This window comes from Bufo gargarizans, chromosome 1 (assembly GCF_014858855.1).
Source record: "Bufo gargarizans isolate SCDJY-AF-19 chromosome 1, ASM1485885v1, whole genome shotgun sequence".
Lineage (NCBI taxonomy): Eukaryota > Metazoa > Chordata > Amphibia > Anura > Bufonidae > Bufo > Bufo gargarizans.
In genome coordinates, this window is record NC_058080.1 from 719628561 (window position 1) to 719655920 (window position 27360).

Genomic DNA, 27360 nt, shown 5'->3' on the forward strand with positions numbered 1-27360 from the left:
TGATTTTGCAAAATTTCCAGAGGTGCGGGGTGACCTCTGCAGTGAATTGAGTACCCTGATCCGAGATGATCTCCCTGGGTAACCCCATCCGGGAGAAAATCTGCATCAGGGCCTCTGCCACGGTTTCTGCGTGGATGTTTGTCAAGGCTACGGCCTCTGGGTAGCGGGTGGCATAATCCATCACCGTCAAAATATACCTCTTGCCAGAGGGGGTAGGTTTCCGGAGGGGACCTACTATATCTACGGCTATTCTATGGAACGGTTCTGTCACGGCTGAGGATGGGGAAAACCCTCAGCCGTGCGATGCCATAGGTCTGCATAGGAGCTGCAAACACTAAGATCTATTCCCATGGTGAAAAGTTATCCCTTATCTACAGGATATGGAATAACTATTAGATCTGTGGGGGTCCTACCACTGGGTCCCAAAGGATCACGGGGACCCCTAAGACCCACCAAAATGAAAAGAAGTGCAAATCAGGAATGTACAGTACACTGCCGTCTCATTAATTTCTATGGGAATTCCAGAGACAGCCGAGTACAGCGCTTGCCTATTTTTTGGAATTTCCATATAGAGGAATGAAGCAGCAGTTTCGCCAGGCCCTGCAAGGTACGGGACCCCTGTTCTCATGAGCTGTGGGGTACCAGTGGTAGGTCGTTCACTTATCTAATAGTTATCCACTATCGGATAGATTGGGGATAACTTCTCACAGCCAAAATACCCCTTGTGACCAGCCCGTATTGGGCCTTCTTGATCAAGCAAATTTTTTTGTTTTCATTTTTTTTCCATCATCCCCTTCCAAGAGCTATAACTTTTTTTATTTTTCCACGAATGAAGCCGTATGAGGGCTTTTTTTTTTTTGGGGACAAGTTGTAGTTCTTAATAGCACCATTTTGGAAAAAGGAAATTATTTTGTATCGCCGTATCCCAAAGCCGATAACTTTCTTGTTTTTCGTTCAACTCAGCTGTGAGAGGACTACATTTTTGTGGGATTTTGTACTTTTTATTTAGTTTTTTTGGTGGCAAATAAGTGTGTAGTGCAGAGTGTTACACAGGCAGCGATACCAAATACGTGGAGATTTTATTTTTGCATTTTTTTTCCTTTGAAAAGCATTTTTTTACAATGGAAAAAGGGTTTTCTTTTAACTTGGACCTTTTTTTAATTTAATCAAATTTTCTTTATTTTTAACCATTTCCTAGTCCCAAAAGGGGACTGCAAAAGGTGATCTTTTGATCACTTCTGTAATGCATTGTACTGCTAATGCAATACAATGCATTATACTGTCAGTCAACATGAGGTTGTGCCAGAGAAGCACAGCCTTTATTTGCTCCCAGGCTGCCATGCACAGACATCGGCACCCCAAGAGTTCATTCCAGGGAGTACGCTCCATCTGTGATCTCTTAGATGCCATGGTTGCTATTGCCCATGGCATCTAAGGGGTTAAATGGCCCTGTGCTTCTGCAAGTCCGGGCCGTTAGAGCAGGAGCCCGGCTCCCATGTGAGAGCTGAGCACTGTCTGCTGCATGGGGCACCTGGGAAGCGATTTGATTGGGCCGGCTTAAAAAGGCGCATTGGTGGTCAATAAGGCCCTTCAGAGCCGCCATTAAAAAGGCATACTGGTAGTCTCTAAGCTGGTAATTGAGACTTTTTGTGGATTAATTTTTTTTATTACCGTGCATTGGAGCAATGAAACTTTGTTGTAGAAGTCAACAAGCCCAACATTTTATTTCAAATTCACTGCTCACAAATCTCATCAATGAGGATCTGCTCAGTTGTGATGGGATACTGAACTGAGGAGCCACCTCTATGACATCCCTAGGGGTTATCTTCATAAGACTTTCCCTTTAAGCTCCTGCTTTTCCAAAGCCCTCCATGACAAATCCATGCATTTCTTTAGTACTGTGGTTTTTGTTGTTTTCTTTATGGGGAAAATGCCCCATTCTTACAGGACCAGGGGCCATGTTACTTGGAGTTGAGGTGCAAAACAACGTGAAAGAAATAACCAGACACATCCATTTTTTTGTCCATTTTATTGGGTCACATTTTTAGAAAAAAAAGCTATTGCCTCATAAAATTTGCCAAATGGCTCGATGAACCCTAGAAATAAAATAAATACGAAGCAGGACGGGTGGGTTTGTCTGAAGATATTTATTTGTACCGGTCGATGACTGTTCGCTGGTTTGCTTTGCTCTGTGACAGAAACTATGGAATATATTAAGATTTTGTGTCTCCCCTCCTTTTTCGCAGAATCTTTTACTCTGCTTAAGATTCACGTTTTAAAAGTACAAAAGCTCCCATGATGGCAAGAACAGCGTACTGGAAATAAAAAAGAGAAAAAAGGTATCAATGTCACGTGAACATATTCAAAGAAAAACTACAAAACTACCCATCTTCACATAAGAAACACGAAATCATCACTGTAATATGTCTGATAGAAGAGATTATAGGTTATTACTCGGTGTTAGGCCTCATGCACACGACCGTTGTTTTATTCGGTGTCCGTTCTGTTTTTCGTGATTTTCTGCGGACCCATTGACTTTCAATGGGGCAGTTGAAAACTCGGCCAATGCACCGTTTGTCATCCGCGTCCGTGATCCGTGGTTCCAGTCCGTCAAAAAAATATAACCTGTCCTATTATTTTCACGGAACACTGTTTGCGGCCCCATTCAAGTCAATGGGACCGCAAAAAATCGCGGAGGCACACAAGATTGTCATCCGCGTCCGTGTCCGTTTTTTTCCTATCATTTGCATGACAAACCTGACTTAGACTTTTTTTACTTTCCTTTATGTCTGGTGGACCTCGAAAAATAAAGGAAGACACACGGAAACCAAAACGGAAACGGATCACGGAACCCCATTTTGCGGAACGGAACACAACAACGGTCGTGTGCATGAGGCCTTAGGCTACATTCACACAACTGTAAGTGTTTTGCGGATCTGCAAAACACGGAAACTGGCATTATGATAAAAAAAAAAAGCCTATTCTTGGTCACGGATCATTTTTTCTGGGCCTCCGAACGGAACTACGGCTGCGGACAGCAGACAATGTGCTGTCCGCATATTTTGCGGCTCCTTTGAAACAAAATGAGTCCGCACCCGTTCAGCTAAACCGTGGAACGGAAGCGGACCCATTCATACGGTTATGTGAATAAGCCCTTAGAGCAGGCATCCTCAAACTGCGGCCCTCCAGCTGTTGCAAAACTGGAGGGCCGCAGTTTGAGGATGCCTGCCTTAGGGCTCTTTCACACTTGCGTTCTTTTCTTCCGGCATAGAGTTCCGTCGTCGGGGAAGAATCCTGATCAGTTTTATCCTAATGCATTCTGAATGGAGAGAAATCCGTTCAGGATGCATCAGGATGTCTTCAGTTCAGGACCGGAACGTTTTTTGGCCAGAGAAAATACCGCAGCATGCTGCGCTTTTTGCTCCGGCCAAAAATCCTGAAGACTTGCCGCAAGGCCGGATCCGGAATTAATGCCCATTGAAAGGCATTGATCCGGATCCGGCCTTAAGCTAAACGTCATTTCGGCACATTGCCGGATCCGACGTTTAGCTTTTTCTGAATGGTTACCATGGCTGCCGGGACGCTAAAGTCCTGGCAGCCATGGTAAAGTGTAGTGGGGAGCGGGGGAGCAGCATACTTGCCGTCCGTGCGGCTCCCGGGGCGCTCCAGAGTGACGTCAGGGCGCCCCAAGCGCATGGATCACGTGATCGCATGGCACGTCATCCATGCGCATGGGGCACTCTGACGTCACTCTGGAGCGCCCCGGGAGCCGCACGGACTGTAAGTATACCGCTCCCCCGCTCCTACTATGGCAACCAGGACTTTAATAGCGTCCTGGCTGCCATAGTAACACTGAAAGCATTTTGAAGACGGATCCGTCTTCAAATGCTTTTAGTACACTTGCGTTTTTCCGGATCCGACGTGTGATTCCGGCAAGTGGAGTACACGCCGGATCCGGACAACGCAAGTGTGAAAGAGGCCTTGGGGAGAGAAAGAAAGGCACAGGGGAGGAGACAGACTGTGCCCCGTGCAGCAGGATGCATGGCACATGCAGTCTGCAAACTCCAGCCCGTTGAAGTAGGGGGCAGTGATGACTTACATCATCTACAAGAAACAGAAAGCAGCCTGGATGACATTATTACGAGCAAGTCCGTAACGTAAAGGTATGACAGTTGCTCTTAATACAAGAGCAACTGTGTTCCCTATTGCCTCCCTGCAATAACAGCTTACTACAAAGGAGTTTAGCAGCAATGCCCTTCGGTATTGAGCTCCCCCTGCTACGAATGGCTGTCAGTGTGATCAGCAGCAAGACAAATCCTCTGTTCAGGTTTTTTTTTTTTTCTATAAATATTGGCATGGACACTATGGGGCACTGTCCCTATGTAGAATAGTGCACTAGGTGTGTAGTATTTAATTACCTTAAATTTAGGATAATCATTCATCACAATAGTTACCATTCCGACATATGGTAAAAACCTGAAATAAAAAAGGCAAAAGTATTAAGGAGAGTCACCAACAAAATAGCGAGTTTCAATAAAAATGTTTTAAATAATACAACATCAATTTTTCTTTTCTTATATTTAGCAATTTTTTTTGCTTATATAGTGCAGCATATTAAAGAACACTGCAGATGCCCTTGTTCCCTAACTCACACTGCAGAGTCTCAATGTATTCCTACGTGAAGGCTTCTCAGCCCATTTCCCTGCCTCCTGCTTGTGATGGCTGACAAGGAAAAACCTATCACAAGCAGGAGGCAGGGGAGGGCAGTGTGAAGCTACATCTTACAAAATACACTGCAGGCTCTTCACTCTAATCATTGCATGGACTCAACTATTACATCGCTGAACTCTTGCCCCCTTTAAAAGGGCAGAAATTATACTTCAAGAAGTACTCTATTCATTGGGGTGGGAAGCATACAGAAGAATAAGGACGGCGGAGTTTGGTGCAGAGGAGTCTGAAAGCAGCCAAGAGGAAAGTGATCAGTGTTGATGTAATCCTGTAGCTCACTGGAACCCCGCCACACAGGAGAGACTGACAACCTGTCTACACAGGAGAGCAAGCTCTGGACTAGTAGTCAGACTGGAATCACAAGACAACTGCCATAATGAAGGGGTTCAAAATGTATGGATGCAACTGGTCTGGAATAAAACAAATAACCTTGCTAGAGACTTAATAATAATAACTATGTGCTTCTTCATCCTTTCCCAAAGACATTTGGCATTCACACATAAAGACTAAATTATCAAATAAAATAATCATGACACCCCCATAAGTGTTCTGAGAGTAGACACCTGGCACATTGTAAAAATGCCACGTTGCCACACTTCTGGGGGACCTTCATGAGATTTTGCATTAAAGATCACTCTTTATGGCTAAATGTCTGAGCCAGGGACGTAAAACTCTTCCTCCTAAATATAAGCCCGATACCGTGCAGAGGTCAATATGCCAGTTACGTCTGCCGAGTCAACAAATTGCTCATCTTCTCAAAAGAATACTCAGAAAGTGACAACCAGATGTCATGTATCTTCTCACACCGATAATGGGATGATACAAGTATTTGCATACCCCCCAAATGGTCACCGAAAGCTATACAGTGCAAGAGGGGTGATGACATGAAGAAATGTTCCGGTAGCTCGCAACATGTGGCCGATATTAAGCGAATTACAACTGGTCATACAAAGGGGTTGTGTCACGAAACATATTCTACATTTTTCAAACCAGCACCTAGATCTGAATACTTTTGCAATTGCAAGTAATCTATTCAATAAAATAGCTCACCTATTCAATGAATAGGTGAGCTATTCAATAAAATGTATCGGTATAGCGCCACCTGCTGGTTGCTCTTTTCGTTATTTTTTGTCCATCTCACTGAGATGGCCGCACATGCTTAGTTTAAACCTTCAACTGCCACTAGCCATGTGTTCTGTTAGAAGTGTGGCTAAGAAAATGACAGGCAGCAGAAAGGACACACCCCCTGAGCTGCCATGCTGAAGATAATCAGCCAGAGCAATTCGAGGAGTGAATGTGGAAATCTCTGGACCTATGTGTGGTACAGGGTTAGTTCTAGCTTTGCTAGGAAGGTACCGTCATGTACTATATGATTTTTACATCAATCTTGGCATAACCCCTTTAAGCGTTTCTTGACACTGTAGACACGTTCACAGTTTAAAGTGCCTGTCCGACTCATGTTTTTTTTATTTTTTATCATGTCAACTTCTTAAAACAGCAGCCGGAGCTCCCTTTTGCTGATACAGAGCTCCAAATCACCTGCGTACACAGAGTGAAATCATAACATTCTGGTTGTCTGTAATGGCCACTAGAGGGAGCTTAGGAGCTTACTGTATACTGGGCTATTATTTGAATGCGGTATGCAGTAAGCTCCCTCTAGTGGTGACTGTTAGCAACGGCATGTTCTCTAAGACTACGCAGAGGATTTTAAGCGCCAACAGCTATAAGGATATATTAAGGAATTAAATGCGCTGAATTTTTATTTAGATTTAAAAAAAAATAATGATATTCAAACGATGCTGTAAATCCCTGTGAATGTCTAGACTTGATCTATTGTGGTGCATCCTACTGTCCAACTGACAATCCGAACCTCGATAGACCATGTTCATCGTCCCCGTTCAGGTTCTAGACAAACTGCTGTAAATTATTTACGTCCTAAAGGAACTCCTCAGACATCAGTGTTTTGCATTAACTGGTAGGATCGGCACCGGGCTATTCCAGCCAGATTGGGGGTTGATGAACGAGCGCATCTCTGTCTGCTTAGATCATATGGCTGCTGCGCTCCACCGCTCCGGGTGTAACACGTAAAGAGCTTCACAAGTTTCTTCAGAGAGGAGCTTTTCGTGTTTCCTCTTGGGTCCTTCATGCCGTTTACTCGGTAATTCACTCTGGATTCTTTACGTCTTACACACCGTGCAAACTGGTCCTTCAGAAGCTTTTAAAGTTGTTTGCCGAGCCGCGATTTATAGTCACTGGAGGCCAGGCTCCATTAAAGACACAGGATTTGTAAACTCTTACCTTGGCAACAGCTCTACTTAATGAAGCGGAGACTGGTCCAGATATCCACACAATAAGATACCAGAAATGAGGGGGCTTGCTAAGAAACCCGTCAGTAGGTTTTTCATCCTTAAAGGGGCTATCCAACCCCTAAAATGCCTCCCTATATGCCCGGGCCCCTTACAGAGGTTGTACTTGAGGTTTTCATCCTCGCGATGGCGAGATGCAGTGGTGGCCGTGCGGTCGTCAGAAGAGACGCATGTGTCGGGGATCCAGGTAAGTACAATCTCTGTGAGGGGCCCGGGTGCATGAGGAGGCATTTTAGGGATTGGATAACCCCTTTAAAAGGGCATCTGTCAGCAGATCTGTACCTATGACACTGGCTGACCTGTTACATGTGCGCTTACATTAGCCTCTAGGAGCAACAGGGGCGTTACCATTACACCTAGAGGCTCAGCTCTCTCTGCAACTGCTGTGCTCTCTGCACTTTGATTGACAGGACCAGGCAGTAAAAAAAGTCTTCACACCTGGCCCTGCGCTTCAGTATCTGGCACAGCCGCAATACAAGAAGCTCGCTGGCAGTTCACATTTATACTGTCCAATCAAAGTGGAGAGGGCTCAGCAGTTGCAGAGAGAGCACAGCCTCTAGGTGTAATGGTAACACCCCCATTGCTCCTAGAGGCTCATTTGAATATATTAAAACATCATTTTTATCAGCAATGCGGCCACATATGGACATGGGACCAACACAGATGCCTTCAGCTGCCAAGTGCACATGTAACAGGTCAGCCGGTGTCATAGGTACAAAACTGCTGACAGATGCAATTCAAAATACTGAAAATGAGCAAACTGTAAGTGCAGAGAGAATAGCTAATTCCTCCTTATAAAGGAAACGAGTGACGCTTACGCAGCAATAAAAGTGAAGTCGCCTTCAGAATGAGGGGCCGACACTGTGAATTGCTCAGCTAGGCGGCGGTGGAGACGAAGGAGCCACTAAAGTCGAAATGATGTTTTATTCTGATCAGGCTCAGAAGGATTTCTCCGCTTACATAACGCCTGCACGCAAGGCTGAATAACATGAAAACGCAATTACCTTTATGGAGGCCACAATGAAAGTTAAAGGAGCTGCGAGTACCTCTATTACGCTGACTTCGCCAAACTGGGTGAAAATGAGGAGAGGACTATGATACAGGTAGGTGCCAACAGAGCTGCCGCGGCTCCCAGGCAGGATTCCCTTAAAGGGATAGTGCAAGAATAGGGAGGGGTTGCCAACCTTCCCTGCTCTGGAGGAGAAGGAGCAGGGAAGTAATCTTCCCTTTACAGATCCAGTAAAGTAGGGAGGTTTGCCAACCACTCCTCCCCAATTCTCGCACAACTCCTTTAACCCTGGGCCTGTTTTCCGAAAATTTCCAAATCCCACTTTTTAAGGACCAGTTTAGGTCTGAAGTCACTTTGTGAAGCCTACATAATAGAAACCACCCAAAAATGACCCCATTTTAGAAACTACACCCCTCAAGGTATTCAAAACGGATTTTTACAAACTTTGTTAACCCTTTAGGTGTTCCACAAGAATTAATGGAAAATGGAGATGAAATTTCAGAATTTCACTTTTTTGGCAGATTTTACATTTTAATCCATTTTTTTCAGTAGCAAAGCTGTTGCAATTTTTGTGATGTAATGTGACAAAAATGGCTTTTTTTTATTTTTACGGTGTTCACCTGAGGGGTTAGGTCATGTGATATTTTTATAGAGCTGGTTGTTACGGACGTGGCGATACCTAATATGTATATTTTTTTTTTTTTTTTTTTTTAATGTATTTCACTTTAGCTCAATAATAGCAGTTTTGAAACAAAAAAAATTATGTTTTAGTGTCTCTGAGAGCTATAGTTTTTTTTTATTTTTTGGGCGATTGTCTTAGGCTACTTTCACACTGGCGTTTCTGGGTCCACTTGTGAGATCTGTTTCAGGGCTCTCACAAGCGGCCCAAAACGGATCAGTTCAGCCCCAATGCATTCTGAATGGATAAGGATCCGTTCAGAATGCATAAATTTGGCTGTGTTTGGTCTCTGTTACATTTTTTTTAGACGGCCACTAAAATGCAGCTTTTTGGTGACCGTCTGACTATGCGGAGCCTAACGGATCAGTCTAGACTTACAATGTAAGTCAATGGGGACGGACCCGTTTTTCACTGACACAACATGGTGCAATTGAAAACGGATCCGTCCCCCATTGACTTTCAATGTAAGTCAAGACAGATCCGTTTTGACTTAGACTTTTTTTTTTATGAATAATGCAAACTGATCCTTTATTAACGGATACAAGCGTTTGAATTATTCGTGCGGATCCGTCTGTGCAGATACAAGACGGATCCGCACAAAATGAGAGTGTGAAAGTAGCCTTAGGTAGAGGCTAATTTTTTTTGCGGGATGAGGCGACTGTTTTATTGATACCATTTTGGGGGGCATACGCCTTTTTCGATTGGTGTTGCACTTTTTGTGATGTAAGGTGCCAAAAATAGCTTTTTTTTTTATTTTTCACCGTTTTTTTATGGTGTTTATCGGACAGGGTGGATCATGTGATATATTTATAGAGACGGTCATTACGGATGCAGCGATACCTAATATGTGTGTGTTGTTTTTTTTTCAGTTTTTTTATATAAAATAAGGGGAAAGGGGCGTTTTTTTTTTTTACTTTATTAATTTTATTAAAAACACATGTTTTTTCTTTACTTTATTTCTGATGTTCAGTTTTGGGGGTCTGATCTCCTCTGCAATGCATTACAATACATCTGTATTGTAATGCATTGCCTGTTAGTGTATGAGTGTTAGAGTCATACACTAACAGGTTGCCTAGGAGATGCAGCTTGAGGCTGGATCTCCTCGGCACCCGTAGAAGGCAGGTCCCAATGCCGTTCAATTGTGCAGCCTCTGTACGGCATCAGGCTGCCTTCTCACCCATCGGGTTCCCGCCACAGCAGCGCGGGAACTTGATGCGCTCACTCACCCGACACAAACCCCTTTTAGGTCGCGGTCAGTGCGGACCGCGGCATAGAAGGGGTTAATCCGCCGGCGGATACAGCAGGGGCCCGGCTACCAGGGACTCCGGGGCCCCTGCAGTTATCGCTCGCGCACAACTCCGGTGCCCATCCGATCACCATGACGTACTATTACGCCAAATTGCGGGAACGCAGTGGTTTCCATGACGTAGTAGTAAGTCATGGGTCGGGAAGGGGGTTAAAGGAATCGGTCTTAGACAACCCCTTTAAAATGACCATATCATATTTAGGAGGATACTGGAGACTGAGGTGGTCTCACCAGATGCTCAGACTGCTGCATTACACTGCAGCACTGCTTGTTTATACTGGCTGGTGTGTAGAACCACAAGTTCAGCAGGAGTTCCATACAAGGACCTTCCTCGGCAATGAATCAGGTTGGTGCTTTCATCTTCCAGAAGTCCTCTGTAGAATAAGAACTGGAATATGATTGGTTGCCATGGGAAAATGTTCTGTGTTTCCTTGGCACCAGTCTCCACATGGCGGGTTTTGGTTACCCGATGGGCATGCCGACCTGAATACTTCCCTATAGAGGAACAAGTGGACCAAAAAATAAAAAAGTCACAAGACGACCATAGAGAACAATGAGGATGTATGAGCGAATGGTAAACTGCGATTTCAACACAACAAAAACGTAGTGCTTACATAGATAAAACCCAAAGTCCAATACTTACCCTCGCGCTCTGCCCACAACGTCCTTCTTTTCCAGCCAGTTCTGTCCTTCCTTATAGAGACCTCGGTCATCAACTTCATTATTATCTCCCTTAGTCAGGAACTTAATATCTCCATTCTCTCTGAAAATAAAATATGAAGAATTACCACATGTCCACATTCCAACATCATTTCACAATTTCTGTAAAACGAGGCGCAGTCACTGTACATACATTACTTATCCTGTACTGATCACGAGTTACATCCTGTATTATACTCCAGAGCTGCACTCACTATTCTGCTGGTGGAGTCACTGTGTACATACATTACATTACTTATCCTGTACTTATCCTGAGTTACATCCTGTATTATACTCCAGAGCTGTACTCGCTATTCTGCCGGTGGAGTCACTGTGTACATACATTACTTATCCTGTACTGATCCAGAGTTACATCCTGTATTATACTCCAGAGCTGCACTCACTATTCCGCTTGCTGACAGACACAACAGCTAATCATGCCATGCAGGAGGGCAGTTACATTTCTCTACATCAGACTGCTGTATAATGCCTGGTGAAAAGATAACCCTTCTCAAAATGTGCATGTTCTGTGCAGACACAGTATTAGCAGGAAATGCACAGCTCTGGAGTACAACACAGGAGGCACGGATAGACAGAGGTCTTCTGCCCTATGATTTGGGGAGGGCGGGGGTAATTCGTCGATATTTATGCAGCCGTTAAAAATTATAATGGTCTAAAGAGGGTTATAAATACAACACTTGGGACAACAGGACATCAATTGATGCCAAGAAAGCGTCATTTAAAGAGGAGTTCTGACAAGTTATAAACATATCTTCTATCCACAGGAGAAGGGGATGTGTCTGCTTGGTGGAGCTCTGACCCATCAAGGGGTTGGTGGGGGACCCAGCGGTCAGACCTCACCAATGAGAGAACATCCACCCATGAACATAACTTTAGGTCCAAACTTCAGTAATGATTCTTTCTGTATAGCGGTCAGTGCTGGATTTTTTTTCTGATAGAGCTCCACATCCCCTGCATAGACAGAGTGAAAAAATACAATTCTGACTGCCTGCAGCCACCACTAGGTGGAGCTTACTGCATGTCACTTGGACTCGGTAATAAATCAGTATGTAGTAAGCACCCCCTAGTGGTGGCTGCAGGCAGACAGCATTTTAATATAAAGAAGCCTTCTAATAACCACATAGCCCAGCTCTAATACCTTACTTTTCATGGACTTTGATGACTCTGTGGACTATCGGGATGTCTCTGCCTTCCACTTTGAAAACAACAATCTCTCCTGCCCGGATGGGGTCTTCTTGGAAGTTTGTGAGGAACAGCAGGTCTCCTCGATGAAAGGCTGGCTCCATGCTGCCGCTGTGGAAGGACCAGAGAGGTTACCAACCAACAACACAAAAGGAACAAGAACTAGTAACTGGATTTCCTACAGATGTAGCAAAGCTGAATGAGACGGAATGTTTGACGGACTGTGCATGTAACATTGTGTTGTTGATACCCCCTTTCTAAATGCGGCTTCCACTGATGGCAAATGAAAAACTCAACTCTTCTGCATCTATAAATCCTGATAAAATGTCTTCAAGGGGTTGTTCACCCCGGGGGCCTTTTGGGCAGATCCCCCCCGAATGAAGAGCAAACAACCCCTTTAACTCTTTGGTCACCCGTTACCAGGTAAATACTGTGCATTTATGATGCATTTCTAGCCATTGTGCAGAGCTGTATAGTTAGCACTACTATATGGTGGTATAATTTGAGGACTGTATGGGCCTATCAACATATGTTACGGTTCTATTAACTGGTCACTGTGTGGTGGTTTTACATTTGCACTATGACTGTATTGCTATACTCACTAGTTTACGTACTGCACACAGTAATGTATCTCTATACGTGCCTGTAAGCAGCAATCTGAGGTTAATGTATCTCCTCACATCCCATACCTTTATATCCCATCTCCCCAGACCCTCCCAGACCTACCTCAGTACGACGACAATGGGGCTCTCGCTCCCTGTGACCACGATGAGACCTTTCCATATCATAAGGGCAGACGACACAATCATGGCAAAGTTAAGAACTTGATAGTAAAGCTGCAGAAGTGAAAAAAACAAAACAAAAATAGAGCAGATGTCACATAAAAAAAAGAAAGTCCTTGTGATTGTCTCTAAAAGGCCAAAAAGCAGTAACACATCCACAAAAAATAAAATAAAAAGTTTCAGTTATGACAACCCCACCCTTTTACCTTCTTCCCTCTGGTACCAATTAGTTTTTTTTTTAGAACCGTTCCTAGAATCCCTTTCTGTGTGTCCCATAAAATCTAGCTGTAAGGTAGCTGTCTGCAGCAGGAGCCCTCCTCCCCCACTACGTCTGCTAGGCTTAGCTCTATACCGCAATATACACAGGGCCGTGAATGGCACTATACACAGCACGGCCACGGCCGTGAATGGCACTATACACAGCACGGGTACGGCTGTGAATGGCACTATATACAGCACGGGCACGGCCGCGAATGGCACTATATACAGCACGGGCACGGCCGCGAATGGCACTATATACAGCACGGGCACGGCCGCGAATGGCACTATATACAGCACGGGCACGGCCGCGAATGGCACTATATACAGCACGGGCACGGCCGCGAATGGCACTATATACAGCACGGGCACGGCCGCGAATGGCACTATATACAGCACGGGCCCCGGCTGTAAATGGCAGTATATACTCCACGGACGCGGCTGTGAATGGCAGTATATACTCCATGCAGGTGGCCAGATGCCCCTGGACTCCCCCTGAATTAATCCCCGAATGCTGGCATGAGCTGCGGGTGAATGTGATGAATGAGCCCAGTGTGCAGGACAGGCCGTGTGTAAGATGTCTGCTGCGTACAGTGACATTTCTTCAGTGAGAACACGAAGCAGCGAAGCCGGAAAAGCCTCCCCAACGCTGCCAGCCTCAGAGTTACCCGGGAAACCGGCCTCATGGCAGCCCCTCTGTGCCACCTCCGTCTTACGAGATACTCAGGACAGTGAGAGCGAGTTCAAGTCAATGTGGGGGCATACAAATTTAACCCTGCGCTCTAAAATAAGGTCTCCGGGTAAAAATATATGTCTGTAGATGAGGCCTACATAGGGGATGGGCCCGGCTGGTAAATTACTATGAGCTGGCGTAGATTAGTTCTATTATTTATTCCATTTTCTGGTGTAAATTACAGCAAATTTGCCAGACCCCTTCCTGCTAAGCCCCACCCACTTTCCTGGAAAGCGGCATGATCAGCAGAAAACGGGCAAGAGTCGCAAAGAAGGTTAGTGCCAAAATTAGCGATTTTTTATTATAATGCCCTTTATAAAAATTAATAAAAGGAAGACCATAGCAACCAATCACAGCGCAGCTTCCATTTCGCATCCTGCTCTTGAAAAATGAAAGCTGCCCTGTGATTGGTTTCTATGTGCTATGGGCAACAAAGGCAGTTTTCTTTTAAGAGACTATTGATAAATCTGCCAAGTCGGTCTGAATAAAAATAATAATGGATTAGTTGCCCATAGCAACCAATCACAGCACAGCTTTCATTTTGCATTCTGCTCTTGAAAGGAGAAACCTGCGCTGTGATTGGTTGCTATGGGCGACATGGGCACTTTTTCTTTTGAGACTGGTCATGAATCTGTCAAACTGGTCTGAATGAAAAAACTGGATTGGTTGCCCGAAGCAACCAGCCACAGCTTTCGCTTTTCAAGAACAGAATACAAAATGAAAGCTGCGCTGTGATTGGTTGCTATGGGCGACAAAGACAGTTTTTCATTCAGAACGATTTGGCATATTTATGACTAGTCCTTGTTGCCCATAGCAACCAATCATAGGGCAGCTATTATTTAATATTCTGCTCCTGGAAAGTGAAAACTGCGCTGTGATTGGTTGCTATGGGCAACAACCTCTTTTTAGAAATGAAGCTGGCTGATCGCCATACGGTCGCATTAGGGAAGATGTATTATAACCTGGTGGTGGCTCTGGCTCGGGGGTTTCTGAGCAGGGGGCGCATAACAAGGCTCTGTGGCAGTACACTACGACAACAGCTCCCAAATGAGGGATCTCCGGCCTTTATCTGTCAGGTCCGGCGGCAGGAGACATTTATAACCGGCAGTGCTCGCTGTCCTGCAGTCGCCAGGCCTTGAGCGCAGCGGGAAACGCACCAGCTGTGTATAAAATGATCAATTAGATCTGCTTGAAAATGTATATCCCTGAGGAGCCTTCTACACGGGGAACGAGAACATAAAGGTGCCGCCAATCACACGACAAACAAGGGTAATCGATCTTTTATGTAGCGCCAAAAATCCTCGTTTGTCGGCAGCACATTGCCCTGTGTGAAGAACAAGGATGTGCTGCTGACAATGGGACGTGTGGGGGATGAACGGTCATAATAACATACAGTACAGTCTCCCTAAACCTTGACCAGGCCAACAGTCCCAAATTTGCAGGGAGGGACAGGAGCGGCAGAGCTCGGGCCGGGAAAAGGAGCGGCAGAGCTCGGGCCGGGAAAAGGAGCGGCAGAGCTCGGGCCGGGAAAAGGAGCGGCAGAGCTCGGGCCGGGAAAAGGAGCGGCAGAGCTCGGGCCGGGAAAAGGAGCGGCAGAGCTCGGGCCGGGAAAAGGAGCGGCAGAGCTCGGGCCGGGAAAAGGAGCGGCAGAGCTCGGGCCGGGAAAAGGAGCGGCAGAGCTCGGGCCGGGAAAAGGAGCGGCAGAGCTCGGGCCGGGAAAAGGAGCGGCAGAGCTCGGGCCGGGAAAAGGAGCGGCAGAGCTCGGGCCGGGAAAAGGAGCGGCAGAGCTCGGGCCGGGAAAAGGAGCGGCAGAGCTCGGGCCGGGAAAAGGAGCGGCAGAGCTCGGGCCGGGAAAAGGAGCGGCAGAGCTCGGGCCGGGAAAAGGAGCGGCAGAGCTCGGGCCGGGAAAAGGAGCGGCAGAGCTCGGGCCGGGAAAAGGAGCGGCAGAGCTCGGGCCGGGACAGGAGCGGCAGAGCCTGGGCCGGGACAGGAGCGGCAGAGCTCGGGCCGGGAAAAGGAGCGGCAGAGCTCGGGCCGGGAAAAGGAGCGGCAGAGCTCGGGCCGGGAAAAGGAGCGGCAGAGCTCGGGCCAGTAAAACTAGAACGGGGAGCATATTTCCTACAGTCAACTCACTAATCTGAAACTGGCCTTTTGCTGCGGAGTCCAGAGAAATGTCTGTCGACAACAAACCCCCAACTACGGTAAATTATTAGACTACAGAATTTTGGCTTCTGGATGCAAACAAGAAACTTCCCACTCACTGACAGTAAGCAGAGATTATGTTTCCGTATAAATATGTGGTAGAAAGCAACGATTGGCGTATTTCTCTACACGAACGTGGCTTCATACACTGCAAAGGAAGAATGCTTCCTATTCAGATGATATAAAGTGTCGCTGTGACTCGCATCTGTTCTGTTACACTGTGGCGGTCTGCTTTCTTTATCTGGCAGGAATCATTTGTATAAAAGGCCGTTTAAGAGGGGCACCGCAGGGAGAGAAGCTAAAAAGGCCCAGAAAACAACACAAAACACTCCACCGCTGCCTGCACTGTAATGCGGCTAAATACATCGGGACATGAACAGCGGCATGCTGAAACGTAACAAACAGCTAAGAAAGCGGTGACAGATTGCGTAGTTCTCGGCAAGTCACCAGGGGCTTTGATCAGGGCCCACGCTGCTACCACCACGTACAATAGGCTCTAGCTTTAAAGGGGTATTCCCATTAATGTCATACATTTATCTTATTCATTTATATAGTGCCAACATAGCGCTGTACACAGGTGGGCATCACTCTCAGTGGGGCTCACAATCCAAATTAATCCGTCAGTATGTTTTTTTTGCGCAAGAGAGAAAACACAAGAAGAACATACAAACTACCGTACGTGCAGATGTCGCCCTTGGTGGGATTCAAACCCAGGGCTCCAGCGCTGCCACTTACCACTATACCAGAGCGCTGCCCAAAATGCCATAATCGTCTGATAGGTGTGGGACTGAACCTATATCCACAACAGGGCACCTGGCGGATGAGATGTCTGCTGGATGCCGCATCCAGGTGGAGATGGAATGGAGAGGTGTGCGGCTTACTCCATTCTCTTCTATGGGAGCACGCTCTGCCGTTTCTGTGTCTCCCATAGAAGTAAATTCAGACAGCTCTGCACACAGGCAGCCTGCCTCACCGGGTGGGATGGAGGTCTGAGGACTCCCATTTTGGAGAATGCATATCCTGTTGATGAGAAAACCCCTTTAAAAAAGGGCTCTCCAACCAGTAAAACCCCCTTTCCTACTTTTGTGTCCACATGCGGACCCACTCATTTCAAAGGGGCTGCAAAAAATGCAGACATAACATGGATGTCATCTGTGCGCTGTTCACATCCGTGCGGCCGTTCCACAAATGATAGACCTTGTCCTGTTCTTGTCTGTTATGTGGACGAGAACAGACACTTCTATAATAGGGACTGAGGAAAGTGCACATGGCCGGTAGCCGTATTTTGCAGATCTGCGGACAACAAAATAAGTTGTTTGAATGGACTCATGTTCACGACCGTATGTATTTTACGGTCCGCAAATACCCGGATCTGCAAAAAATACAGATGTGTGTCCGTGTGACATCCATATCGCATCTGTATTTTTCGGGGATCCATTGTAACCATGCCTATCTTTGTCCGCAAAAAGGACAAGAATAGGACATGTTCTATCTTTTTTTTTGCGGAGCAGCCATAAGGCAAAGGAATGCACACAGAGTCATTTCTGTTTTTCTGCGGACCCGTTGAACAGAATGGTTCCACATACGGCCCGTAAAAAAAACGGAACAGACACAGAAAAAAAAATACGTGCGTGTGCATGAGCCCTAAGGGTGAGAACAAATAGTAGCCACACGATTTTGCTGTAAAATTGTGTAGCCAGTGGCCACTGTGGGCAGCCGTGGCTTGGCACCATGTGGCCAGCTGCACGCTCTAGTCGGGCCATGACTATCATGTGTGTATCGAGCTACTTAAAGGAGTTATCCCATGATTAGTGTCGGGAATAAAAATCAGGCATCATACAGTAAATGACAACCTCTAAGGCTTCATGCACATTACTGTATTTTTGGTCCGCATCCGATTCACATTTTTTGCAGGTTGGATGCAGACCCATTCTTTTCTGCATCCGCATGTCCGTCCCACAAAAAAATAAAATAAAATAATTAATATATATATATATATATATATATATATATATATATTCTATCATAGAATATAGATCCTTTTTGCAGACAAGAATATGCATTTATACCCTAGGGCGAGATGTGTGGAAGGGGAAAATGTAGGATGCACACGGCCGATATACGCATTTAGAGGATCCACGATTTGCGGACTGTAAAACGGACACGGTCGTTTGCATGGGACCAAACAAATCCCAGAACCAACTCTGTACCTCACATGGATCCACAGAACCCCCCATTCATTGTTCCAATTGCCCATATCGATTTATTTCAAGCTGGCAGATCAAGGGACGTGTCCTCTTGCTGCAGCTGGTAGCAGTTAAAGGACAGAACTGAGCATGTGCGTCCATCTCAGTGAGGCGGACAGACAAAAAAAAAAAAAGAAGAGCAGACAGCAGGTGGCGCTACACAGATGGGTTTCATTGGATAACTCAGTGGCTATACTGAATTTTTCATTACATGCAATTGCTAAAGTATTCTGATCCAGGGGCTGGTTTGAAAACTGTGGAATATTTTTTGTGGGACAACCCCTTTAAAAGCCCTGACCAATCAACAGCCAGTGCATTCACATCTCCTTCCGTACATTTTAGCCATGCAAATTTAAGTTCTAAAAACAACGGCACAGACCTCAAGTAAAGTGTAAACCCCTGCCCCAAATCCAAGGTCTATGTGTGAACAGATGCCTGTATGTACAGCTGTGTGTATAGGAAGAGCTAAAGGACACGGCTCCGAACTGAAGAAGCAGAAAACGTAGGCACCGTTCACATGAAAAACGGGCGTCACACAGCTGTTCTCAGAACAACAGTCTCCAGTTCTATTCCCATGACTTTTTTTTTGCGGACTGTAAATACTGGCCGTCAAAAAATACGACATCCTATTTTGTCCATTTTTTGGGGCCCAAAAGCCTCCATACAACTCAAGGGAGTCGTTTTTAATAACTGTTCTCAGAAAAGCATTTGTGAAAAACTTAGTTTAAAGGCTCATGCACACGACCGTATTTTTCTTCCGTTTTCAAAAAAACAGATGCAACACAGTCATCCGTTTTTGTTTTTTTTGCAGATCCGTATTTTGTGGACCACAAAATACATACGGTTGTGTGCATGAGCCCTAACTGTTTTCAACGCCCGTTTTTTTTCCTTCACTGTTGTGGGAATGTCAGGCCTGTAAAATCACAGTAAAACCACAGCGCAATTTACTGTTTTCTGATTGGGAACCACATGTTGTGATAGTTCAAAGCCCCGGACTTTGCACGACTGCAACCCCAGAGAGTCATTCCTGCTGGACCTCTTGAGACTGCTGGGTTGTGGTAACTTGCAGGTCGATACCCGACCTATTCTCTTTCATTAGCTGCGTTACGCCACCATCTTCAGTCACACAATGCATGTGGTGGCCAAAAGCCGCCGTGTAGCCTCAGCCTAAAAGTAGGGGGATTTGTGAAACTGTAGCCTAAAGGCCCCTTTTACACGGGCGAGTTTTCCGTGCGGGTGCAAAGCGTGAGGTGAACGCATTGCACCCGCACTGAATCCGGACCCATTCATTTCTATGGGGCTGTTCACATGAGCAGTGATTCTCACGCATCACTTGTGCGTTGCGTGAAAATCGCAGCATGCTCCTCTTTGTGCATTTTCTACGCAACGCAGGCCCCATAGAAGTGAATGTTGCTAGGAGACGAGCGGGATGGGGACCCGATCATTATTATTTTCCCTTATAACATGGTTATAAGGGAAAATAATAGCATTCTTAATACAGAATGCATAGTGCAATAGGGCTGGAGGGGTTAAAAATTTTTTTATTATTATTATTTAACTCATCTTAATCCACTTGATCGCGCACACCGGCTTCTCTTCTGTCTTCATCTTTGCTGTGCACAGGAAAAGGACCTGTGGTGACGTCACTACGCTCATCACATGGTCCGTCACATGATCCATCACCATGTGATGAGCGCAGTGACATCATTAAAGGTCCTATTCCTCAAAGAAGACGACAGAAGAGATGCCGACTCTGCGAACAAGTGGATTAAGGTGAGTTAAATTTTTTAAATTTAACCCCTTATTATTTTTTAACCCCTCCAGCCCAATTGTACTATGCATTCTGTATTCAGAATGCTATTATTATCCCTTATAACCATGTTATAAGGGAAAATAATAAAATCTACACAACACCTAACCCAAACCCGAACTTCTGTGAAGAAGTCCGGGTTTGGGTACCAAACATGCCGATTTTTCTCACGCGTGTGCAATACGCCTTACAATGTTTTGCACTCGCGCGGAAAAATCACGCATTTTCCCGCAACGTACTCGCATCTTATCCGAGCCAAAAACATGACGCCCGTGTGAAAGAGGCCAAAGTGTTATTTCCATTTTAATCCTCTATGGCATCTCCGTAGGACCAGGGTCAGTAACCTCCGGCGTGCCAGATGTTCTGAAACTACAACTCCCAGCATGCTCCAGCCACTTCTAATTGGAGAAACAAGAACAGCCAAGCAACTGTGCATGCTGGGAGCTGTAATTTCACAGCAGCCGGAGATTGCTGATCCATCAAACATTAGGAGATCGTTGGTCACTATTTGATCACTAGTCCTCCCCATTTTCAAGAGCTCTGCTTGCCATCAGTGAACAGAAACATTCTTGTTTAACCCCTATAAAGCAGTAGTTTTTCCCTGACCCACCTTCCCATGGACATCCGTGACTACTAATTACCGTATTTTTCGCCGTATAAGACGCACCTAGGTTTTTGGGGAGGAAAATAAGAAAAAAAATATTTTTAACCAAAAGGTGTGCTGTGGGTTTGGAACTAGGTGGTCTGTGGATGGCACTATTACTGGGGATCTGTGGATGACGGACACTGTTATGGGGGGATCTGTGGATGACGGACACTGTTATGGGGGGATCTGTAGATGACGGACACTGTTATGGGGGGATCTGTAGATGACGGACACTGTTATGGGGGGATCTGTAGATGACGGACACTGTTATGGGGGGATCTGTGGATGACTGACACTGTTATGGGGGGATCTGTGGATGACTGACACTGTTATGGGGGGATCTGTGGATGACGGACACTGTTATGGGGGGAACTGTGGATGACGGACACTGTTATGGGGGGAACTGTGGATGACGGACACTGTTAGGGGGGAACTGTGGATGACGGACACTGTTATGGGGGGGATCTGTGGCTTTCACTGTTACAGGGGGATCTGTGGCTGGCACTGTTACAGGGGGGGGATCTGTGGATGGCACTGTTATACATGTGTAATACACAGAAACTCACAGCACATAACTGTGCCATCCACAGATCCCCCGCCGCTCCTGTATACTAATATCATATGTCTTATTCAATTAATAGTTTTTAAATATGCCTCTTTATTCCTAAAAGTACCTTAAATCCGAAGCGCTTCAGTACAATGCCGGCAGGCCGGGCAGCCGGCGCGGCGCGGCGCGTCACTCACTGACGTCACTTGCCTGCGCCGCCTGCTTCATTCATAAAGTAGGCGGCGCAGGCACGTGACATCAGGGAGTTACGCTGCCGCCCGCCCAGCCTGCATACTACTGAAGCGCTAAGGATTTAAGGTACTATTAAGCATAAAGGGGCATATTTAATAACCATTCATTGAATATGACATTTTATTAGTACACCGGAGCGGCGGGGCGGGCCTTTAGTACAGTGACTGCACCGCCCCGCCGCTATTGCCGGCCCCAGCTCCTCCTCCCAGTCCCTCCCCGAGTCCTCGCTCTCTTTACATCGCTGCCAGCGATGTAAAACTGACTGCATTCGCCGTATAAGACGCAGGGGCATTTCTCCCCCATTTTGGGGGAAGAAAAAGTGCGTCTTATACGGCGAAAAATACGGTAATAGGGAAAATGGGCTCTGATGACATCAGGGAGGAGGTGGATTCGAAACTTTCCAGCAGAGGCATTTTGGGATGTAGGAGGAGGCTCCGGAATTGGAGTGTGAGAACCCCAAGCGGGCCATATGCTGCAGTAAATAATGGGAGCAGGTCCCTTTAAGAATAAGGAAAGCAGCCTACATAAGTTATGGATGCATTGTAAAGCCGCTATACGCTATAAACTGTGATGGCTTTTATAGCGCGGCATATTGGGAAAACGCTTCGGATGAGGTCTCTGACACGAGGAATCAGAAGCCGCTCTGATGCTTGTGAAATTTAATGCGCCCAGACACCGGTATAATTCAGAAGACGGAGGCGGAAAGCTTCCTATTAATAATCTGTATCTCCCGGGATTTACTGTGTATAACTGAGCCGCGCAGGGCTCCCTTAAAGGGGTATCCCGGTTAGAATAGTATATCCCCTATCCACATGGACAGGGAGAGGCTGACCCCTGGGACCACCACCAATAACGAGGCTAGGGGTCCCGTCCACCTCAATGAATGGAACAGTCTCTCCATTCATCTCTATGGGACTGCCGGAGATCGCTCAGTGCACAGGACCCTTGTTCTTGTGATTGGTGGGAGTCCTAGCATTCAGACCCCCATCAATCTAATATGGCTGATAGGGGGATAACTTGTTCTAATCGGGATACCCCTTTAAAGTATACCTATCATTTTTACTAACATTTTACATCAGCTGTTTGAGCAGGTTGTGGTTCTCCGCTGGGTTCCACAGCCTCCTCACCACCTACCAAACACATGGGGTTCCTTGGGCTCTATTTACATCAGCATCATGGCTACAGTTCTTAAATAGGTTCTTCCATAAACACTTCTCAGGTATGTCCGACACCTGGGACTCCCACCGACAATGGGGGTCCACGAGTCCCCTGTTTGAGAGAAGTGGTGGAGCACATCCCATAGAATGGATTGGTGGTCCCACATGCGCATTACCGCTCCATTCACACAGACTGACTAGGGGACCCCCAGTCTCATGATCATGTTGGAGCCTCAGCGATCATACATTGTGGACAGGTGATAATTATAGAGGTTTTCCAGGATTTTTGATGACCTATCTCCAGGATGGGCCCTCCATATGATACTGCAGCCCAGACCCATTCACTTGAATAGGACTGAGCTGTTATTAGGCAAAACGGAGTGCCCAAACTGCAACCCAAAACCAACACGGTGCCAACACAGCAACTTAACCTGAATACTGAAAAATACCGGCCAAGTTAAGCTGTGGAGGAGTGGCCCCAGAAAAATGAATGCCCCTGTCGGTGCCCCCTAGTATTAAAAATGTCCCATTAGTGGTCCCCAGTATTAATAAAGCCCCATTAGTGGACCCCAGTATTAATAAGGACAACATTAATGGCCCAGAGTAAAATTAATGCCCCCATTAGTGGCCCCCAGTATTAATAATGCCCCCATTAGTATTACTTTTCCTCCATTAGTGGCTCCCAGCATTACTAATGCCCCGATTAAAGGACACAGTATTACTAATGCCCCCTTCCCCACTCGTCTTGTGCAAAAAAAATTAAAAAAAATTACGTCATCCATTTGATGGCGCCACAGTGAACACTCGCTGCTGACTGGATGCACAGGACAGGACCTGCTCTCCAGCGTGATGACGTTTTGCAGGTCTTGCTGCTTCCAGTCAATGCTGTGAAACGTCACCACGCTGGAGCGCAGGTCCTGTCCTATACGTTCAGTCAGCAGCGAGTATTCCCTACGGTGCGAGTTTTTTTTTTTTTTTTTAACACAAGCAGAAGAGGGGTAGGGGCAAAGGCTGTACTAATGAGCGCTCCACCATGGGAGCACCCATCAGTAATAGCGCACAGATGGCAACCCTATGCTCGTCACAGAGAGCTGCATGCCCACAGAGCGGGCTCTGAGTGCCCCCTAGGTACGCCACCACTGCCCTAGGCCATGTATCCAATAAACACGACAGCACTGGCCAAGGAAGAAGCTGAGGCGCCTTCAAAACAGCTGGTCTGCAGGAGTCGGAATGCCACCGACAGTGGCGGATTGGCCATAGACCCTACAGTGAAATTTCCCGGTGGGCCCAAGCCCTTCTCTCTGCCGCTGACCAGGTACATAATGGGCTCTTGGCGGAATCAGGTACTCATGTACCCGGCCAGCGACCACACACGTCCTCCTGAATTCAACTGCTATGGCCCACACCTCACCTGCTAATTCCCCTACTCAATAGACAACTGGAGGAGGAGGACAGAAGATGGCAGCTATTGATGGCCACCACAGAGGGACAGCTATTGGGGCAACATATGGTGCTGCACTGTGGTATATGGTTCTGATGGGGCGGTAGCTTGCATTTTCCAGGGCCACTTTAGGTTCCCAGTCCGCCCCTGCCCACCCTATCCTGAGGTTAGGCCATCAATATTAAAACCCACGGAAAACCCCTTTAAGAGAAGCCACAACAAAAACACATCCGCTCTGGAAACGTGGCAGGGGTTTTTGACAGCAAGAATGACCGCCTATAATATACATTTCGTAAAAAAAAAAAAGATCCCTAATGGAACGGAAAAGACAGAAATGTGAACAGGACCCAGACCATTGGATGTCCATGGTAAATATGGTTGCATTGTGAGGCTGAAAAACATCAAAAGTTATATATATTCTTTTTTATTAATTATTATTATTATTTGTCCCTGCATTTTTTTTTTTTTTTAGCCCATAAATTTTATATATATATGTATGTATATATATTATAATCCATGGTATTAATATAATAAAATGGAATATATTGGATAAATAGCAATAAAAATCTAAAATGTTCCCCATAGTGAGGTTGGATCTATCACATTAGTCACCATGGACAATGATAAAAGTTCCTGGAGTGTGTGGAGCTGATGAGTGTGGCCCCAGCAGCACGCAGTGTGGCCCCTGGGCAGTCCTGGCTGCTGTCACTCACCTGCCTCTTGTTCATTCTCCGTAGATCCCCGAAGAGATCCATGTCCACAGCCTTCATGGGGTCGCACACAGCCGGGGGACGGGGGGTTTAGGTGGCAGCTGCTGCCACTATCCAGAAGCTGGCAGGAGGAGAGGAGGCGCACCGGCGCTGCCAACATCCCCCTCCCCGGCTTCCCCTGTTCCATGTGGTAGTCGTTCATAGGCCGCTCGCAAGGGATCACGGGAAGCGTAGTTTTTGACGGGTCGCTCGCGAGGTCCCTGGAGCCTGTGAGGAACTACACGACCCATGATGCATTTCGCGGGTTTAAGTACATAAAGGGAAGCCGGAGAGGGGCGGAGGGGAGCGCGGCAGCCGGTGTAGCCGGAGAGTTGTGTGCGGGCTGGAACACAGTCACAGTGGGGACGGCAGCATCTCTGCCTCTAGTAACCGGCTGCATTCTGGGAAACTTGTGTGACCACCGCCATGGACTCAAATACAAATGCTCCAAGAGTGGTCACTGGGCTTTCCCATTCTCCAGAAATGAGGCCATGCACTGTAACATGAAGAATTGCAGGTCAGGAATCTGGGAAAGCTGTGTGACCACCAATGCACACAAAGTTTTTTCCTGCCATCTGTATGAGGAACCTTTCATTTCAATGGGACAGCATAAAACACGGAAATTACTCTGCGGGCATTCTGTATCCGTATGTCCGCAGGTCCGTTCTGCTGCGGATTTCACCTGCAATACATCGGTGAACGGGAGAAAAAAAAACGTAGCAGAAAGTCTGCCGCCCCCTAAGAGTATGGCATGTAATATCTGATTTTCGGTGAGAACGAGGCTGTACCTGAGTAGTGATGGACGAACAAAGGCCGGGACGACTCGCAAACGCGCGTTTGCTATCAAATGTTCGCGAACCGCGCGTTCACATCGCTTCCATTGACTTTAATAGCAGGTCATATTTGCAGCCACCAAATACAAACTATGAATGTACAAATAGTCCCACAACATGGACAGTGATATACCAGAGGGGGATCGTTGGCAAAAATTCCCACAAAAAATATGCATTTTAATCGAGGGCCATTTTTATCCATCTTAAAGGGAAACTCAAAAATGTGCCCTGCTGGGGCCTAGAATTTTTTTATTTCCTATCGGTTTGATGTATACAAATGTGCAGCACTCCACGTTTTAGTATTCTGCAGAGTCTATAAAAAAAATGCATATGTTAAGGTAAAAAAAAAATATTCTACCATGGAACTGTATGGTGAACGGACACCACTGTACGGCATCAGTCTGAGGCATCTGTTAACGCATACATTTTTGGTATACATTAAATGGATGGCAAAAATAGGATGTGAACCCAGCCCTAGTGTCAGAATAAGCCCCAGTGCAGAGTGGCAGAGAGGGAAGGCCGCCATGTACTGACAGAGAGCTAACTGGTCCTGGTGGTCAGTGGTGAGGACTGTGTTTCCCAAGGATCATTTTCTACTGGGAAATACAGGGCACAGTATAATACACTAGAAACTACAGTCGTGGCCAAAAGTTTTGAGAATGACACAAATATTCGTTTTCACAAAGTTTGCTGCTAAACTGCTTTTAGATCTTTGTTTCAGTTGTTTCTGTGATGTAGTGAAATATAATTACACGCACTTCATACGTTTCAAAGGCTTTTATCGACAATTACATGACATTTATGCAAAGAGTCAGTATTTGCAGTGTTGGCCCTTCTTTTTCAGGACCTCTGCAATTCGACTGGGCATGCTCTCAATCAACTTCTGGGCCAATTCCTGACCGATGGCAACCCATTCTTTTATAATCACTTCTTGGAGTTTGTCAGAATTAGTGGGTTTTTGTTTGTCCACCCGCCTCTTGAGGATTGACCACAAGTTCTCAATGGGATTAAGATCTGGGGAGTTTCCAGGCCATGGACCCAAAATGTCAACGTTTTGGTCCCCGAGCCACTTAGTTATCACTTTTGCCTTATGACACGGTGCTCCATCGTGCTGGAAAATGCATTGTTCTTCACCAAACTGTTGTTGGATTCTTGGAAGAAGTTGCTGTTGGAGGGTGTTTTGGGACCATTCTTTATTCATGGCTGTGTTTTTGGGCAAAATTGTGAGTGAGCCCACTCCCTTGGATGAGAAGCAACCCCACACATGAATGGTCTCAGGATGCTTTACTGTTGGCATGACACAGGACTGATGGTAGCGCACACCTTTTCTTCTCCGGACAAGCCTTTTTCCTGATGCCCCAAACAATCGGAAAGTGGCTTCATCGGAGAATATGACTTTGCCCCAGTCCTCAGCAGTCCATTCACCATATTTTCTGCAGAAGATCAATCTGTCACTGATGTTTTTTTTGGAGAGAAGTGGCTTATTTGCTGCCCTTCTTGACACCAGGCCATCTTCCAAAAGTCTTCGCCTCACTGTGCGTGCAGATGCGCTCACACCTGCCTGCTGCCATTCCTGAGCAAGCTCTGCACTGGTGGCACTCCGATCCCGCAGCTGAATCCTCTTCAGGAGACGATCCTGGCGCTTGCTGGACTTTCTTGGACGTCCTGAAGCTTTCTTAACAAGAATTGAACTTCTTTCCTTGAAGTTCTTGAT

General features: G+C 46.3%; 1 protein-coding gene across 1 annotated transcript; it reads right to left on the reverse strand.

The window, feature by feature from the left end:
- Positions 1–2012: 2012 nt before the first annotated feature.
- Positions 2013–24952, reverse strand: SEC11C (SEC11 homolog C, signal peptidase complex subunit). Its single transcript, XM_044276343.1, has 6 exons — positions 24778–24952; positions 12717–12826; positions 11952–12101; positions 10732–10851; positions 4419–4476; positions 2013–2315 (listed from the first exon to the last, which is right to left on the reverse strand). The coding sequence occupies exons 1-6, from the start codon at positions 24832–24834 to the stop codon at positions 2262–2264; spliced, it is 549 nt and encodes a 182-aa protein (XP_044132278.1). The 5' UTR covers positions 24835–24952; the 3' UTR covers positions 2013–2261.
- Positions 24953–27360: the final 2408 nt, after the last annotated feature.

Bases quoted from the DNA above. Each gene is read 5' to 3' on its own strand.
- SEC11C (XM_044276343.1), bottom strand. From the start codon at position 24,834: ATGAAGGCTGTGGACATGGATCTCTTCGGGGATCTACGGAGAATGAAC. The intron at 10,852-11,951 runs GTAAGGTATTAG...TTTTATTTTCAG, and splicing joins GTCATCAAAGTCCATGAAAA to AGAGAATGGAGATATTAAGT. The intron at 4,477-10,731 runs GTAAGTATTGGA...TTTTTATTTCAG, and splicing joins GTTGTGGGCAGAGCGCGAGG to GTTTTTACCATATGTCGGAA.